Source organism: Thermochaetoides thermophila (assembly GCF_000221225.1).
Source record: "Thermochaetoides thermophila DSM 1495 unplaced genomic scaffold scf7180000011821, whole genome shotgun sequence".
NCBI lineage: Eukaryota > Fungi > Ascomycota > Sordariomycetes > Sordariales > Chaetomiaceae > Thermochaetoides > Thermochaetoides thermophila.
Genome location: NW_006383037.1, coordinates 530553 through 544875, shown reverse-complemented (window position 1 = coordinate 544875; position 14323 = coordinate 530553). Strand labels below are relative to the sequence as shown.

Sequence of the window (14323 nt, the reverse complement as noted above, 5' to 3'; positions counted from 1 at the left end):
CCTTCCCTCTCCCTCTCCCTTCCCTTCCCTTCCCTCTCCCTCTCCCTCTCCCTTCCCTTCCCTCTCCCTCTCCCTCTCCCCCTTCCCTTTCCCCTCTCCCCTCTCCCCTCTCCCCTCTCTCCCCTCTCCCCTCTCCCCTCCTCCCTTCCTTCTGAGAAGTAATGCAAAACCCCTACTGACGTCTTTAGCACCGGCACCAACGCAACAACCTGCTCCCCCGGCGCATTCTACATCCGCTCCATGCTTCAATCAACCGACTCTCTCCCCCTCAACATAGGCATAACCGGCAAGGGCAACGACAGCGACCCCCTCGCGCTCCGCGAACAGGTGCTCGCCGGTGCCTGCGGCCTCAAGCTCCACGAAGACTGGGGCTCGACACCCGCTGCCATCGACTCTTGCCTCTCCGTCTGCGACGAGCTCGACGTGCAGTGCCTCATCCACACCGACACGCTCAACGAATCCGGCTTCGTCGAGTCCTCCGTGGCGGCCTTCAAGGGGCGGACTATTCATACGTATCATACGGAGGGCGCCGGCGGCGGGCACGCTCCGGATATCATTCGCGTCGTGGAGCACCCGAACGTGTTGCCGTCTAGCACAAACCCGACCAGGCCGTACACCAAGAACACGTTAGACGAGCACCTCGACATGATGATGGTCTGCCACCATCTCTCCAAGGACATCCCCGAGGACGTGGCGTTCGCGGAGTCGCGCATCCGCGCGGAGACCATCGCTGCTGAGGACGTTCTGCACGATTTGGGCGCCATCAGCATGATGAGCTCGGACTCGCAAGCCATGGGCCGGTGTGGAGAGGTTGTATTGCGCACGTGGCATACCGCGCACAAGAATAAGCTGCAGCGGGGGCCGTTGAAGGAGGATGAGGGGACGGGAGCGGATAACTTCAGGGTGAAGCGGTACGTGAGTAAGTACACGATTAACCCCGCGCTGGCGCAAGGCATGGGGCATTTGATTGGGAGTGTGGAGGTGGGCAAGCTGGCCGATTTGGTTCTTTGGGAGCCGGCTTGGTTTGGGACGAAGCCGGAAATGGTCTTGAAGGGTGGTTTTATCGCTTGGGCGCAGATGGTGAGTCTCCCTTGCCCTTCCATTTCGCTTTATTCTACATTCTGACAAAGTCCTAGGGCGACCCCAACGGCTCGGTCCCCACTATCGAGCCCGTCATCGCGCGCCCCATGTTCGCGTCCTACCTCCCGGGACACGCGAGCGTGGCGTTTGTGTCGCGAGCGTCGCTTGAAAATGGCACGGTGACAGAGTATGGCCTCAAGAAGAGGGTTGAGCCCGTGAAGGGCTGCAGGACGGTGAGTAAGCGGGATATGAAGTACAACGATGCCATGCCCAGGATGAAGGTCGATCCGGAGAGGTATACGGTGGAAGCGGATGGTGTGGTTTGCAAGGCGGAGCCGAGTTCAGAACTGCCGATGGCACAGTTTGCTTATGTATTCTAAGGAGGAGAAGGGGGTGTTTGGGTGGTTGGGGGGGGGGGGAGGGAGGAGGGGGGAGGAGGAAAGTTGTAATGTGCGTTAATCATGTTGAAGTTCAGCGTAAGTTCCTTTCTTCAGTGTTCTTGAACGTTATATGAAGATAATTTTCCCGGGGGTGAGATTCAAGGGCACCGTTCCCCTCACCAAAGTCTTGTGGTTAGTGCTCTGGCTTTGCTACAGCAGAGACTCAGGTTCGCCTTTGTATGATAGGAAAAGTGTTGTCTTACACAGTGCCTGGATCTGCGTAATGTGAGATGAGCCTTGAGACGATCAACTACATATACTTCAGCCAGTCATTTACCTTTGTCCCGTCTACCATACTGACAGATAGCACTCGCTAGTATACCTCACAGTTTTAAGTGGGTTGGAAGCAACAATGGGAGACGGCCCTCTATCTATATAATTTAGTAAAAAAACAAAAAAAAAAAAACATGGTTCATGGGAAGGGATTCGAACTAGAGGAGCATGCCTTGGCTTAACCATGATTAGGATTAGGCCTGGCTGCTAAGAAACTGAAAACGGCCACTCAGCTCCAAGAAGCCTGCTACCCTTGGAATGTTAGCAAGGACAACCGAGGAAACCCCGAGTCTTGACACATTCTCTTCTGGAGGTCGTCGGGTTCCAGGCCTCTCCTGATCTGGTGGGGCAATTAACTGATCGGAACGGTTGACTCCTTGCATGACTTTGTCCGGGTCTTGTAAAGTCTCTCTCTCTCTCTCTCTCTCTCTCTCTCCGAATTTAGTCGTGACCGGAGCATGCTATAATATCAAGATCGTGTATCATAAGATCGCGTATCACTTCATACTTGGCTAGTGGGTTTATTTTTTTTTCGACGACCTTGCTAAGGCGAGGACTTCTTGTTTAGAGAGCTATAGAAAAGTTAAGAGAAAAGAAAGGCGCGCGAAGGAGGGAGGGGGGGAAGGGAGAGGAGGGTTGAATCCCTGTGAGAACGACGCGACGTCTGTGCTCCAAGAAGTTGATTGGGGAAAGAGAAGTAGAACCTTGTAGCTGTTGTTAGTCCACTACGGAGGGTTTCTGACGCCATTGAGTTAGACATAGAAGTGGGTGTTCGATCACTAAATAACACTGCGTTAGGCCGTTTCATTGAGCGAGTGAGGCGTTAGAGTTGTCAAAGGCGGGTAGTTGGCAGCCCCGGAGGGAAAGCTATAGGCCAGTTTAGGCAGAGTGTCAAGAGATAAACAGGCGGATTTTTTGCCTTATACCTGCAATGTCCCTGTTCCTGTTGCATGAATGTTTAACTGGCCCGAAGAACTGGGAAGTGGGTGTAGTGGGCAGAAAAGCGTACCTGAAGGCTGAAGGGGGTTTATTTTCGTTCCTAAAGGGTAGAGAAATCCAAGAGACACAAAAATTGTTGGTGCAAGGTCGGCTCCCTCTCCTCAAGGTTCTGGGCTTGTGTGAGCATGTAATTAATGGTTGGCGACAGGCAGGCTTGTGTAACCCAAGTGACGGCTGGCCAGTCACAGGGACCAGGCCGGACAAGAGAGCTGGCTATTAGGCGAGACACAGTAATCCCAAGGGCAAGACGGCATATTGATCACAGGGCAAAAGACATGAGGCTCTAGTTATTGGGTTACAAGCCATGGTACCTATGACAGTCCAACCAAGCATACCTTTCAAGTCCCAGCTTATCACATCATGATCAGAGAGATCCATTTCATAGTGAGTACAAAGAGAGCACACACACACACACACATTCAAAAGCACAGGAAACAACAATCAATGCTCACAAAACAATCCCATTCATAATACTCCCAATACCACACAGAAAACAACCAGTTACATACAGCCATACCCAGTCAACCAACACGCCAGACAAATCATTTCCCGTCCACCATGACTGTCCAGAAGAAGAAAAGATAAGAGTCATGATTCTCACCGAACCATCACCAATGGCCGCCCTCCTCCTTTCGTGCTGTTATCAGTGTCCTAGGTTGGTGAACTACTATACCACCGAGTCCGTTTTCGTAAAAGAAAAAAACAAAAGCCGAAAACCAACCGACCGCCCGCTTCATGATGAGAAATGCCCGACGCGCCGTCCGTCAAAGCCCTGGTTACCGTAGCTAGGTACATACACGATACACCTGCACCTCCAGTAGGGAGGAAGGGGGGTATCAAATAGTAGATGAGGATGATGCAGAGAGGGAGGTATCATTAAGGATGAAAACCCGAGTCATGAAAACAAGTTGAGAAAGAGACACAGAGAGCATACACTTTTCACTCCCGTGAAAGCTTAACCGCTCTTGCTCTTCTTACGACTCGACTTTTTCGGCTCCTCGACCTGCTCAGCAGCCTTGGATACGCGCTTGCGCTTCTTGGTCTCGGGGCTGGCGGGCGTGGCGGCGGCGCTCTTAGCGTCCGTCGCGGGCTCGGCCGCCGGGGTCGGCGCGGCGGGAGTCGCCATGCTCTTCCGCTTATTGCGAGTTTCCTTCTTCTTAGGGGTCTTGCTCGCGGGAGCCTGCTCCTCCTCGGCCGAGGGGGCCTCTTCCTCAACAGAGGCGGGCTGTTCCTGCACGGGGGCGGCCTGCGCGGCAGCCTGGGCATGGTTCTGGGTCTGCTTGAGCTGCTCAGCGATCGCCTCTTGATCGTTCTGCTGCTGGTTCAGCTCCTCGGCGTGCGCCAGCGGCGGCATGGGAATGTTGTGCTGGTCAGCGTAGATGCGGGCCTCCTCATCGGTCATGTTCTTGGCGTTCATGTTGCCGTGCTTGTAGGCGTGCACGCGCGCGTTGTACAGTCGCAGATTGTACTGATAGGCCTGGTTCCAGCCCAGCTTCTCCTGAGGGCTCATGACAGACCAGCGGCGCTGGCCCTCATCCTGCACGGCACCCTTGGGGCAGTTCTCGCCCAGGTCGGCGGCGATGATGGGGCGGGCAGTCTGCATGTACAGGAAGTAGGGGGTTAGGGGGCGCTTGGGGGCATTGGGGTCGTGCTGACGCTTCTTGCGCTCCTTCTTCTCCTCGACGACCGGCTGGGGCTGCGGGACAACAGCCGGCATGAGGTTGGTGATGGAGGAGGCGATGCGATCCAGTTCGTTGCCATTTTCAATGGTGGTGCCCTCGCCAATGAGCAGGTTGGTCTGGCGCAGATAATCCTGGGAGAAGCTCCTAATCAAGTCCTGAATAGTCTGCAGCCGCTGGTAGACCTGCAAGGTGTTAGCAATGTTTGTGCAGATTGAAGCCGAAGCTACATTATGTTCTGGCAATGTTGTATGTTGTGTTTTGTAAAAGCGAAGCGTAATTACGCGTTTGCGTATATATATATATATATGTGTGTGTGTGTGTATGTGTGTGTTTTATTGTTTGGGGGAGGGGGGGGGTATCATGGAAATGGAATGGGAGACTTACTGAATCCCTGACGCGGATGAACTGGGCGACATCGATGACGGGAGTCTGCTTGAGGTTGAGAGCTTGGGGCGCGACGGCCATGGGCTGCTGGGGGATCTGGTGGTGGACGGCGGGGGCTACGGGCACAGGAGCCGGCTGCGGCTCGACAGCAGGCTGCTTGTTCTTAGGAGGGCGCGGCATGGTTGGCAGTAGTAGACGATTTTTAGTGGGAATGGCGCACTTGGCTGGCGTTGATCAAAGAGACCTCGCTGGGGCGGTATATAAAAACAGTGGATGAATGCGCTGTTGTGGTTGCGATGCTTAAGTCAAGTGGTGCAGTGAATTAAAGGCCCAAGGAGGGTTGGGGATCAAAGCCAAGCGCTGAAAGCCTAAAAGAGGGGAGGGGGGCGGTGGGAGTGGTGAGGGGGGGGGGAGACACTGCAAGAACGGAGAGAGCAGGAGGAAAAATTCGTGACGAATTTTGGGGGTTGGCGGGGTAAGGCAAAATTATAGGCGTGGCGCTGGGAAGGGGAGCCAGTGCTGATTTAGCGGGTGACTTGGGGCTTGGGCTGGGTGGGAGCGAGAAAAAAAAATTGGTGCAGGCCAAAAATCGGCGCTCAGTGCTGGAGGGTCCCAGAGCCCAGGACCTGACCGGAGTGCCTGATTTGAGTGGTCAACAAAAAAAAAATCAGATCACGCGCACCACACGCCCAACTGCCGGGGTGTCTGAGGAGCCTGATCCACTCGCAACGTCCACTGCGCTCACTGACTGGCCCGCTGGCAGCCTGGCCAGGGCTCACGGTGCACACCCGCGCAGCACAGCTCCTCTTTCTCGGGTGCCCTCGCAGCCCTCTCTGGCCTGTCCTCTCTGGCTCCAGGGTGAAAAACTGCGCAGCGCTGGACCTGGCGTTGACGCAATCACGGGCCCTGCTCTGGTTTGGCGTCGCTGGCTGGCTGGCTGGCACGTACCTGTTTGCTGATTTGTCACCCGTCGACAGCGGCCTTCCAGCTGCTCTCCCCCGCTGGGCAACTGCTCTGATGCTCCTGTCCTCGGCGCTCTGCCTTTACAGTGAATTGGAATTCCAACTCTTAGGCACCAACTGCTGATAAGCTGCCTTTCGTGTTGCTCCCCGCACTCTGCACCCATCACAGCCCAGTAATCAAGCAACCGACCAGATTCTCGTAATTCAATCCACCACTATTCTTGAGTGAAGTGACCCAGCTCCAAAACACAATCCAACGTCTCATGGTGTGACAAGACTCCAATCACCACTCCTCTCGTCTCTCTTCGCCATCGCCTATTTCATCCAGCCCAAGGATACTTTTCAACCATACCTGAGTGAACATCTGAGAAACCTACTCTTGTAGTTGTGTCCACATTCGCTCGTTTAATGGCAGAATTAGAATCGAGCTCTGGGGTGCTGATTTGTCAAATCCCAGCTTTTGATCATCAGTGGTGTTGCACCACTGGCTCGCTGGCTCGGAGAAATGCTCGGCGTTGAGGCGAACCTGCGGTCCTCACTGCTTGCTTGGCCTTTTGGCGCTGCAAAAGGCTGTGCCCACGCCCGGGAAGAAGTCAATCCTGTTCCGAAGGGCGGCAGCAGCAGGGGGGGGTGGGGGGGGGGGCTCGTCGGCAACTGTTCGGAGCAGCGTGAAGCACTTCGGGCCTGACAGCTCGGCAACTTTCAGCGCACAGGACGCCCAACCTCCCAGGTCTAGGTCCTGGGCCTGGGTCATGGTCAAGCGTTTCAGAATGACAGGCACCCTCCTCAGTGAGCGGTTCAAGCTAAAAAAGACTCACAGCAGTCCCTTCCCACCAAACACTGGCTCTGGAACAAAAGGCGACCCTGTCATCGGCAGTGGGATTCCCAGGCCAGCAGCCAATTTCCCGCTGAACTGCTGTGACGGAGAGAGCAGCTATCACCAGCGCCTGTCTACCCCGCGTCTTCCGAACGCTTCCCAGCTCGAGTCCAAGTCCCCATCCAGGTCACCAGACAGCTGGCTGGGCATTGGCTCATCTCTGCCAACAGCACCAAGTCCTCTCAATGGAGTTTCGAACTCGGAGCCAAAGCAGGTCCTCGTTCTGATAACTTGGACCCAAATTCGAAGATGTATCGCTTGCACCTAACCCGTATGGAGCGCTCTTGACACTGGGCCTGCCAGACCGGGCCGTATCCGAGGGTAGCCGTGGTTGTAATCTGTTGACAGCATGGCACTTCAAGGTCACTGTGTGCATCTTAAATCTTTCATGGTGCAGAATGCTGAGCAGAGGTAGCTACGTTGTCGATCTAGGCACTCGGCAAGCCATCGAGCCAGCACGTCTCAAGCCTCTTACATGCGTAATGCGTCTCCAAGTACCAAAGGGTGCTGTAACTATACCAAATCCCGAGGATTTACTTCTAGCAACAGTATATCTGAAGTCACCGGCTCGGATCAATCGAGTGCTCAAGCCTTGATCAGGCCAGCAAAAGCCTGACAAATGCCCTGTCCGGAGAGCGTAACACAACAGTGTTACCAGCTTCTAGCAGACGCGTCCAGCGTCAAGCCGATACAACACTGTACGGAGTAGGATACGGCCCGTGCAACTATACAGGCGCCTGCAGAAAAGGCAACCACGTCGACATGCAGTGCCAGAGCACTTGTTGGCTACCGTTCATTTGTTAAGGAAAAAAAAAGTTTCCAGCGCAGAAGATGGCACAGCTGAATGCCGGTGCAGTTGTCGCTATGGGTGTGGAGCGGCTGCGTCAACCCCATTCGCTTTTTGTTTGTCAAAAAGTCTGTCTTCAATTGAGGAGGTGAATGTTTTTTTTAAAAAAACAAAAAACAAAAAAACAAAAAAAACAAAAAAAACAAAAAAAACCAAAATCAAATCGATATGGCTAAGAATCTCAATGATTCAAACTTGCCGTGCTATCGACAGCAATACTTACTGTCCTCACTGTATATATCACTGCTATCATGATGCCGTAGCTTAATTATCACGGTCCCAATCAGCACGGCGTTATCAACGGCAAACCGCTCGCACCCGGTTCGGCCGTGATCAATCCGCCCGCCCGCTCACTCGCCAGGGCATGACAAACAGCAGAGAGCCTTTAAAAAAAAAAACAAGAGGAACCCTGAAAAGCTGGCACACTGGCGCACAACCGGGCGATTCGCATCCACAACCCGGCAAATCTGAAGCACCATCCAGCCCACCCACCCCTTGTCAAACCTCCAACCAATCAGGCTTCCTTCCAAACCCAGAAGAGCCGAGGAGTGGGGCACCTCACCTTTGTGACAAGACGAAACCCTGGACCCACCCGCTTCTGTCCTTGGTCTGAGCTGGGAATGCCCCGGCCAGCGGCGGGCAGGGACCCTGGACAGCTACCGCTGCAGCAACAGCAGCTGGTGCCCCTCCCCCTCCTTTGGCCGCTGACTGAGAATCGTGTTGTGGTTGGGCGGGCGAAAGATGACCCCGCCTTCAGTCGTGCCCCGCGAAGAGGAGAGTTGAGTGGTTGGTGCTTGGCGTCTAGGTCTGGGTTTGTGAAACTTGGAATCACAGCACTGCTGTGTATGGGATGGAGGACGAGGGAGATGGGGTTGGATGCCGAGGGGTTTGACTGTACCGTAGATGAGAAACTCGTTTTGTAAGAAGGGAAGGACATAAAAGAAGAGATCGGGTTGCTTTCTTGACTCGAGTCGAAATCGAGTTGGTCGATAGAAAGAAAAGAGAATCCATAACAAGAGCGAGTCACCGCTGAAACAGCAGATCCAAACAAGATCCAGGGGGCCGCGTGTCGCATCCTCCATCCGAACCCATCACGAACCCACAGGCGGCTTGGTTCCGATCTAACGATAGGCCGGCGCTGGTACCATCTTCGATCCACGATCCATACGCCGGGCAGCGGAGGGAGCCCGCTGATGCTGCTGCGTTGCCGGGTGCTGACTGGGGTCTGGTTCTCGTAACTTAAAGTCTGCTGCTGACTTTCCGATCCCCCTTCCCTTCCCCGCACCCAGCACTAGACTCTTGTCTCTTGTTTTATTTCCTTTGATTTCTACTCCTGAATCTGACCTTAGCCTCTTCCGTTTCTTCTCCTTCTCCTTCTTCTTCTTCCTCTCCTCCTCCTTCTTCCTTTCTTCATCAACATCTATCTGCGACTGCTTGCCCACGCAACCACTTCACTCTCCAAAAGCTAGCCATCCACCACCATGGCGACCCTCAAACCCTTCTCGTCGTTCTTGATCGGGCTGCTCCTCTTCTTCTGCTTTGTCCGCCCGACGCTTGCGTTCGGTGCTGGAAACATCGCTAGTATCTCTTCGGTTGAGGGGCAGAACTGTAAGTTCCCTTCCTCTCCTCAACTTTCCCCATCCCCCAACCTGCTCCCTAGAAGGTAGTAGAGCACGTGCTGACCATTACATAACAGGGCGCCACGGCGATATCGAAGATGCCCTCCTCAAGATCGTCATGGCACGCGCCGTCGGCGGCCAGCGCTTCGACAAGCTGATGGTCGCCCGCGTCTACTTCGGCAACTGGCTGCGCGACTACTCACAGGCGATCGATATCGGCACGGTCAAGTTCGTCTCGGCCGAAGCCATCCGCCTGCTGCTCTGCATCCTGGGCTTCCTCACCTTCGGCTACGGCTCCCGCGAGTTCGAGGTCACCGCTGAACGACTGGGCTGTTACAGGCCTGAGGATCATATTGACAATCCGAAGGGGTATGGCGAGGGCCAGGATCCAAGGCAGTATGATCCTAGACTGAGGGGCCCTGTGGATGAGGAGACAGAACTTGCGATTGATGAGGAGACGGGAATGAAGAATTATATCGCGAATGAGAAGATTGGGATTATGACCAGTGCGAAGCACGTGAGGAATTTGTTTGGGAAATGTATCGAGCTGGGACGGGAGTACGGGCGGAGTGGGAATAAGGATGATTTGTATGAGGCGTTGAGGCTTCTTGGGACGGGGCTGCACTGCTTGGAGGGTGAGTCTTCTTCATGATGATGTCGATTGACGAGAAGTTGGACTGACGGGTAGCAGACTTCTTCGCCCACAGCAACTACACCGAGCTGGCGCTGATTGAGCTCGGCGAGCGCGATGTCTTCCCTCATGTCGGCCGCAACACCAAGCTTAGGATTCCTGGTACCCGCGGCTCCGTCTACCCCATTGTTACTGGTACCTTTGGAGGTGTTGACTTCCTACATTCTGTCACGGGCGAGGGTAAGCAAAAAAAAAAACAGCCCCCCCTTCCTCCTCCTCTCCCAAATTATCCAAATCACGGGTTGTTTATGGGAAAAAAAAAGAGAAAAAAAAAGAAAAGATTCTGACAGTAAAGCAGTCTCCGATAAAATGATCCAATCCGAAATCGACGACCTCGAAGGCATGATGAAGCAGTATAAGAACGGCGACACCAGCATCCTTCGTGACCTCCTCGACAAGATCCCCGACGGTCTCATCGGCGGTAAGAAAGACCAGCTAGACGACATCCAGCAGAACGCGCAGGCAGCCCAAGTCGAAACTCTGTCCATCTCGCCGCGCGACCCCGAAGAAGTGACACAGTATGCGCAGCAAGTCTTTGCGCAAATTATGCCGGCGATCCAATTCCACGACGAGCTGCTGCAGGACATTTCCCGGGCGATCAACAAGGTGCCGATCCTGCCGAAGATCATTGAGCAACTGGAGGAGCAGCTCTCCCTTTGGGTTTTCAGTATTATTGCTCCTTTCGTGATTCCGCTGATCGAGCAGATCAAGAATGAGTTGCAGACCGGGTCGAGCGAGATCATTGAGAGTTCCAAGAGGGAGCAGCATATCGTGTTCGAGGATGATGATTGCAGCGATCCGACGCACTCTATGCTGTCGAAGGATCATTTCACTAACGTACAGTTCTCTCTTTCTTCTTCCCCCTCTTCTTTCCCCACCTTACCCCCCCCCCTCCCTCTTCTCCTCCTCCTCCTCCCGCCGGGGGCCCCTTCAAAACCACCACCACCTTTCCTCCCTACTATTTTAACAAAATGCTAACAACAAGCGCAGATCCTCAACGAAATAGCAGGCCGTACCGCCTCCAAAGTTGTCTCCTGGGTCGTCCCGCAAATCATGTCCGCCTGGGACGATGAAGACCTCGATGTCGATTCCCTCCTTAACAAAATCATCTACGGCGTCCTCCACCACCCTGCCCAGCGCGACATGGGCCCCGACGGCGCTGAAGAGGGCCGCCAGCTCATCTTCGAGTCCATCCGCACCTGGTGGGAGGACGAGCTCTCCGAGTCGCAGCGCGAGGAGTACCGGCGCAAGCTTTCCCGCGAGGGCGTAGAGAATGGGGAGAACCATAAGGAAGGGCAGAAGGACTGCGGACATGGCTGTGGTGGGAAGTTGAAGATGAAAAAGAATTATCGGAATGAGGCTCCCCAGACTGTTGAAGATAAGATTGCAGGGGCCGCGGCGGGGGCTATTGTGGATGGGCTAAAAATGAGTGTTGCGGATGTCGCACAGGGGAAGATTACATCTGGTGGGACGGGGAGCGGGTTTGGGAGCTTTTTGAGCAGTCTTACTGATAATATCTTGTCGGCTGGATCTAAGAGATTCAAGGAGGAGTTGGGCAGATTCGGAAAGGGCGAGGAGGAGGAGGAGGAGGAGGAGAAGCCTAGCTACTCTAGCGGTGGCTACGGCGGCTCGAGCAGCGGCTATGGAAGGAAGAATGATGATGAGGAGGAGGACGAAGAGGAACGTCCTTCCTACGGAGGCTACGGACGTCGTCGCGACGACGAGGAAGAAGACCGCCCTAGCTATGGCGGCGGCTACGGCGGCGGCTACGGTCGTCGTGACGACGACGACGATGAGGAGCGTCCCTCTTATGGCGGTGGTTATGACGGTGGCTATGGTGGTTATCACCGGCGCCGTGACGATGATGAGGAAGAGGAGGAGCGTCCCACCTATGGCGGCGGCTATGGCGGTTACTACCGTCGCAGGGATGATGATGAAGATGAGGGATATGGCGGCGGCCGTCACCACGGATGGGGTTATTAGGTGTCCCAGATTGCGGAGCGGTTTGAGTGATTTGGACCTGGGGGCAGGTGTGGGTTGTTTCTTGCTGCCATATACCCGTCTCCATCGTGATGAGATGTTTTGGAGGGGGGAAGGAGGGTTAGTAGGAAGCGGGAGGTGAAGTTAGGGGGGGAGGGTTTGTTAGTTTGTCTAAGTGTTTTTTTTTTTTTTCGATGGTTATTATATAGGCTACCCAGGTAGTGTTCTATGGTAGTCTTGAGTTTGAGCAGACGAAAATACCCTCTTTAAGAGTAGTGTTTACGGTTCCTCGCTTATGAAGTGTTTCTCCTGAGATGTTATCCCGCCGTAGCGAGACGGCTGTTATGCCACGTCCAAAGCCCTGTCTCTGTGACTGTTATATACCCATATTGTTCCGCCGGCGGCACTTACACATCCCCCCAGAAAACACAAACCCCAGATATCTATCTCCCCATACAGCAAATTAACCCGGCACGCGGCTCAAAACCGCAGCCTTGGCCATGTCCCTTGTCCCCTCCGCACTTCGGCCCCGCGTTTGCTTTTTTGTTCCCCAGAGTGTTTCTTTCCCACCACTCGGCTCTCCCCATGCGGGGCGTCAATATACCGGATCAACAATACCGCTGGCACATCCCTGGGGAAAGTGGTGCCGACCGGGCGGGAAGCAAAAGCAAGGCTTGTTATGTTTATGCCTTCAAGCGGTTGATGACGTCCTGTTCGCATATATATGCACCGCATGTGGTGATGCCTGGTGGGAGGATACCTCCGAAAAGCCCCGTTCACATATATATATATATATATATATATATATTATAGGGTCTCGAAGTGCCAAAATGGCCGCATCAGAGCTTCTCTCTCTCGGAGACCCTTCCGGAGAGGTAATGCACGCAATCTGGGTGAACATTGTTGTGTGGGTTACGGGTTTCTAATTCCCGGAGGGATAGCTTTGCGATCCATGAATGAAATGAACTAGCATCTGGGGTAAGAAGAAGCATCATATCCGGGATCGCAGCAGCCGAACGAAGGCTGGAGAGGTTTGGGTATATGTCTATATGTATATATATATATATATATATATTTCCTTTTCCTTGCCCATCTCATCATTTCTGTCCTGGTGATCTCATCCAAAGCCAGTACCGTAAATCATCAGCATCAGGCTCTGTTTTTTTTCCCTCTCCCCTATTTCCCCTGGCCACCCATCATGCATCTCTCTCAGCTTGCCCTCCCCTTGCTCCTCGCTGCGGGTGCTCACGCCCAAGGTGCCCAAGGCACCGGCAGAACAACCCGCTACTGGGATTGCTGTAAGCCCTCATGCGCCTGGCCCGGAAAGTCCAACGCCCTGCAACCAGTGCAAACTTGCAATGCGCAGGACCAGCCCCTGAACGATGGGGGCAACACGCGCTCCGGCTGCGACTCGGGCGGCAGCGCTTTCATGTGCTCAAACCAATCGCCCTGGGCGCTGAACGAGACACTCTCGTACGGCTGGGCGGCGGTTAGGATCGCGGGCCAGAGTGAATTCAACTGGTGCTGTGCGTGTTATGAATTGACTTTTACCAGTGGGCCGGTGGCGGGGAAGAAGATGATTGTGCAAGCGACGAATACGGGCGGGGATTTGGGGAGTAATCATTTTGATATTGCTGTGAGTGGTTCTTGATCAATAGGAGGTCTTGTTTACTTGATTGAGTGGGAGAACTGATGTACCCCCGACTTGGCAGATCCCTGGTGGTGGTGTTGGTATCTTCAATGGTAAGCCGCAGCTAGCCCCTAACCTTATCTCTTCAAATTCCCCCCCCCCCCCAATCCTCTCCTCTTCCCTCATCTTCCCTTCCCTTCTCTTTTGATAGAACATTATACTAACTTCTATATCCCAGCCTGCACCCAACAATACGGCGCCCCTCCAAACGGCTGGGGTGAGCGGTACGGCGGGATCCGCTCGCGCAGCGAGTGCGACAGCTTCCCCGAGGCGCTCAAAGCCGGCTGCTACTGGCGTTTCGACTGGTTCCTGGGTGCCGACAACCCGGACGTCTCTTTCAAGCAGGTGGCTTGCCCGGCAGCCATCACGGCCAAGAGCAAGTGCGTGCGACAGCGGGATGTCATCGACCAGACGCCGACTGGACCGGAGATTGTCCCGACTTGGACTCCCTAAGGTTGTTAACTGGGCATCAAAATAGAGGGTTGAGTTTGGTGTGAGTAAGGGATGCAGATGAGAGTAGAGGGAGAGAGAGAGAAGAGAGAGAGAAGACGGAGAGAGAAGAGCGGGAGAAAGAGAGAGAGAGAGAGAGAGAGAGAGAGAGAGAGAGAGAGAGAGAGAGAGAGAGAGAGAGAGAGAGAGAGAGAGAGAGAGAGAGAGAGAGAGAGAGAGAGAGAGAGAGAGAGAGAGAGAGAGAGAGAGAGTAGTAGTAGTAGTAGTAGTAGTACGTACGTACGTACGTACGTACGTACGTACGTACGTACGTACGTACGTACGTACGTACGTACGTACGTACGTACGT

General features: G+C 54.2%; 4 protein-coding genes across 4 annotated transcripts in view; 3 read left to right on the top strand and 1 right to left on the bottom strand.

Moving 5' to 3' along the window:
* The window catches only part of CTHT_0060560 (urease-like protein), a gene marked incomplete at both ends in the record, with an annotated part of 2975 nt that extends 1515 nt beyond the window's left edge, over positions 1-1460 (top strand). Inside the window, 2 exons of the mRNA XM_006696309.1 lie at positions 189-1080; positions 1137-1460. Coding sequence (XP_006696372.1) covers positions 189-1080; positions 1137-1460 — 1216 coding nt within the window. The remainder of the gene's footprint in view (positions 1-188; positions 1081-1136) is intronic.
* A 2287-nt stretch (positions 1461-3747) lies between these two features.
* Positions 3748-5038, bottom strand: CTHT_0060550 (putative high mobility group protein; the record flags this gene model as incomplete). Its single annotated transcript, XM_006696308.1, has 2 exons — positions 3748-4656; positions 4859-5038. The coding sequence occupies 2 exons, from the start codon at positions 5036-5038 to the stop codon at positions 3748-3750; spliced, it is 1089 nt and encodes a 362-aa protein (XP_006696371.1).
* A 3987-nt stretch (positions 5039-9025) lies between these two features.
* On the top strand, positions 9026-11837 carry CTHT_0060540 (uncharacterized protein; the record flags this gene model as incomplete). Its single annotated transcript, XM_006696307.1, has 5 exons — positions 9026-9152; positions 9241-9798; positions 9852-10034; positions 10153-10691; positions 10845-11837. 5 exons carry the CDS (start codon positions 9026-9028, stop codon positions 11835-11837), a joined length of 2400 nt encoding a protein of 799 aa, XP_006696370.1.
* Positions 11838-13032: 1195 nt separating this feature from the next.
* CTHT_0060530 (cellulase-like protein) lies at positions 13033-13977 on the top strand (the record flags this gene model as incomplete). The annotated part of the gene is made up of 3 exons (XM_006696306.1): positions 13033-13470; positions 13547-13577; positions 13703-13977. The coding sequence occupies 3 exons, from the start codon at positions 13033-13035 to the stop codon at positions 13975-13977; spliced, it is 744 nt and encodes a 247-aa protein (XP_006696369.1).
* Between the last annotated feature and the right edge of the window lie 346 nt (positions 13978-14323).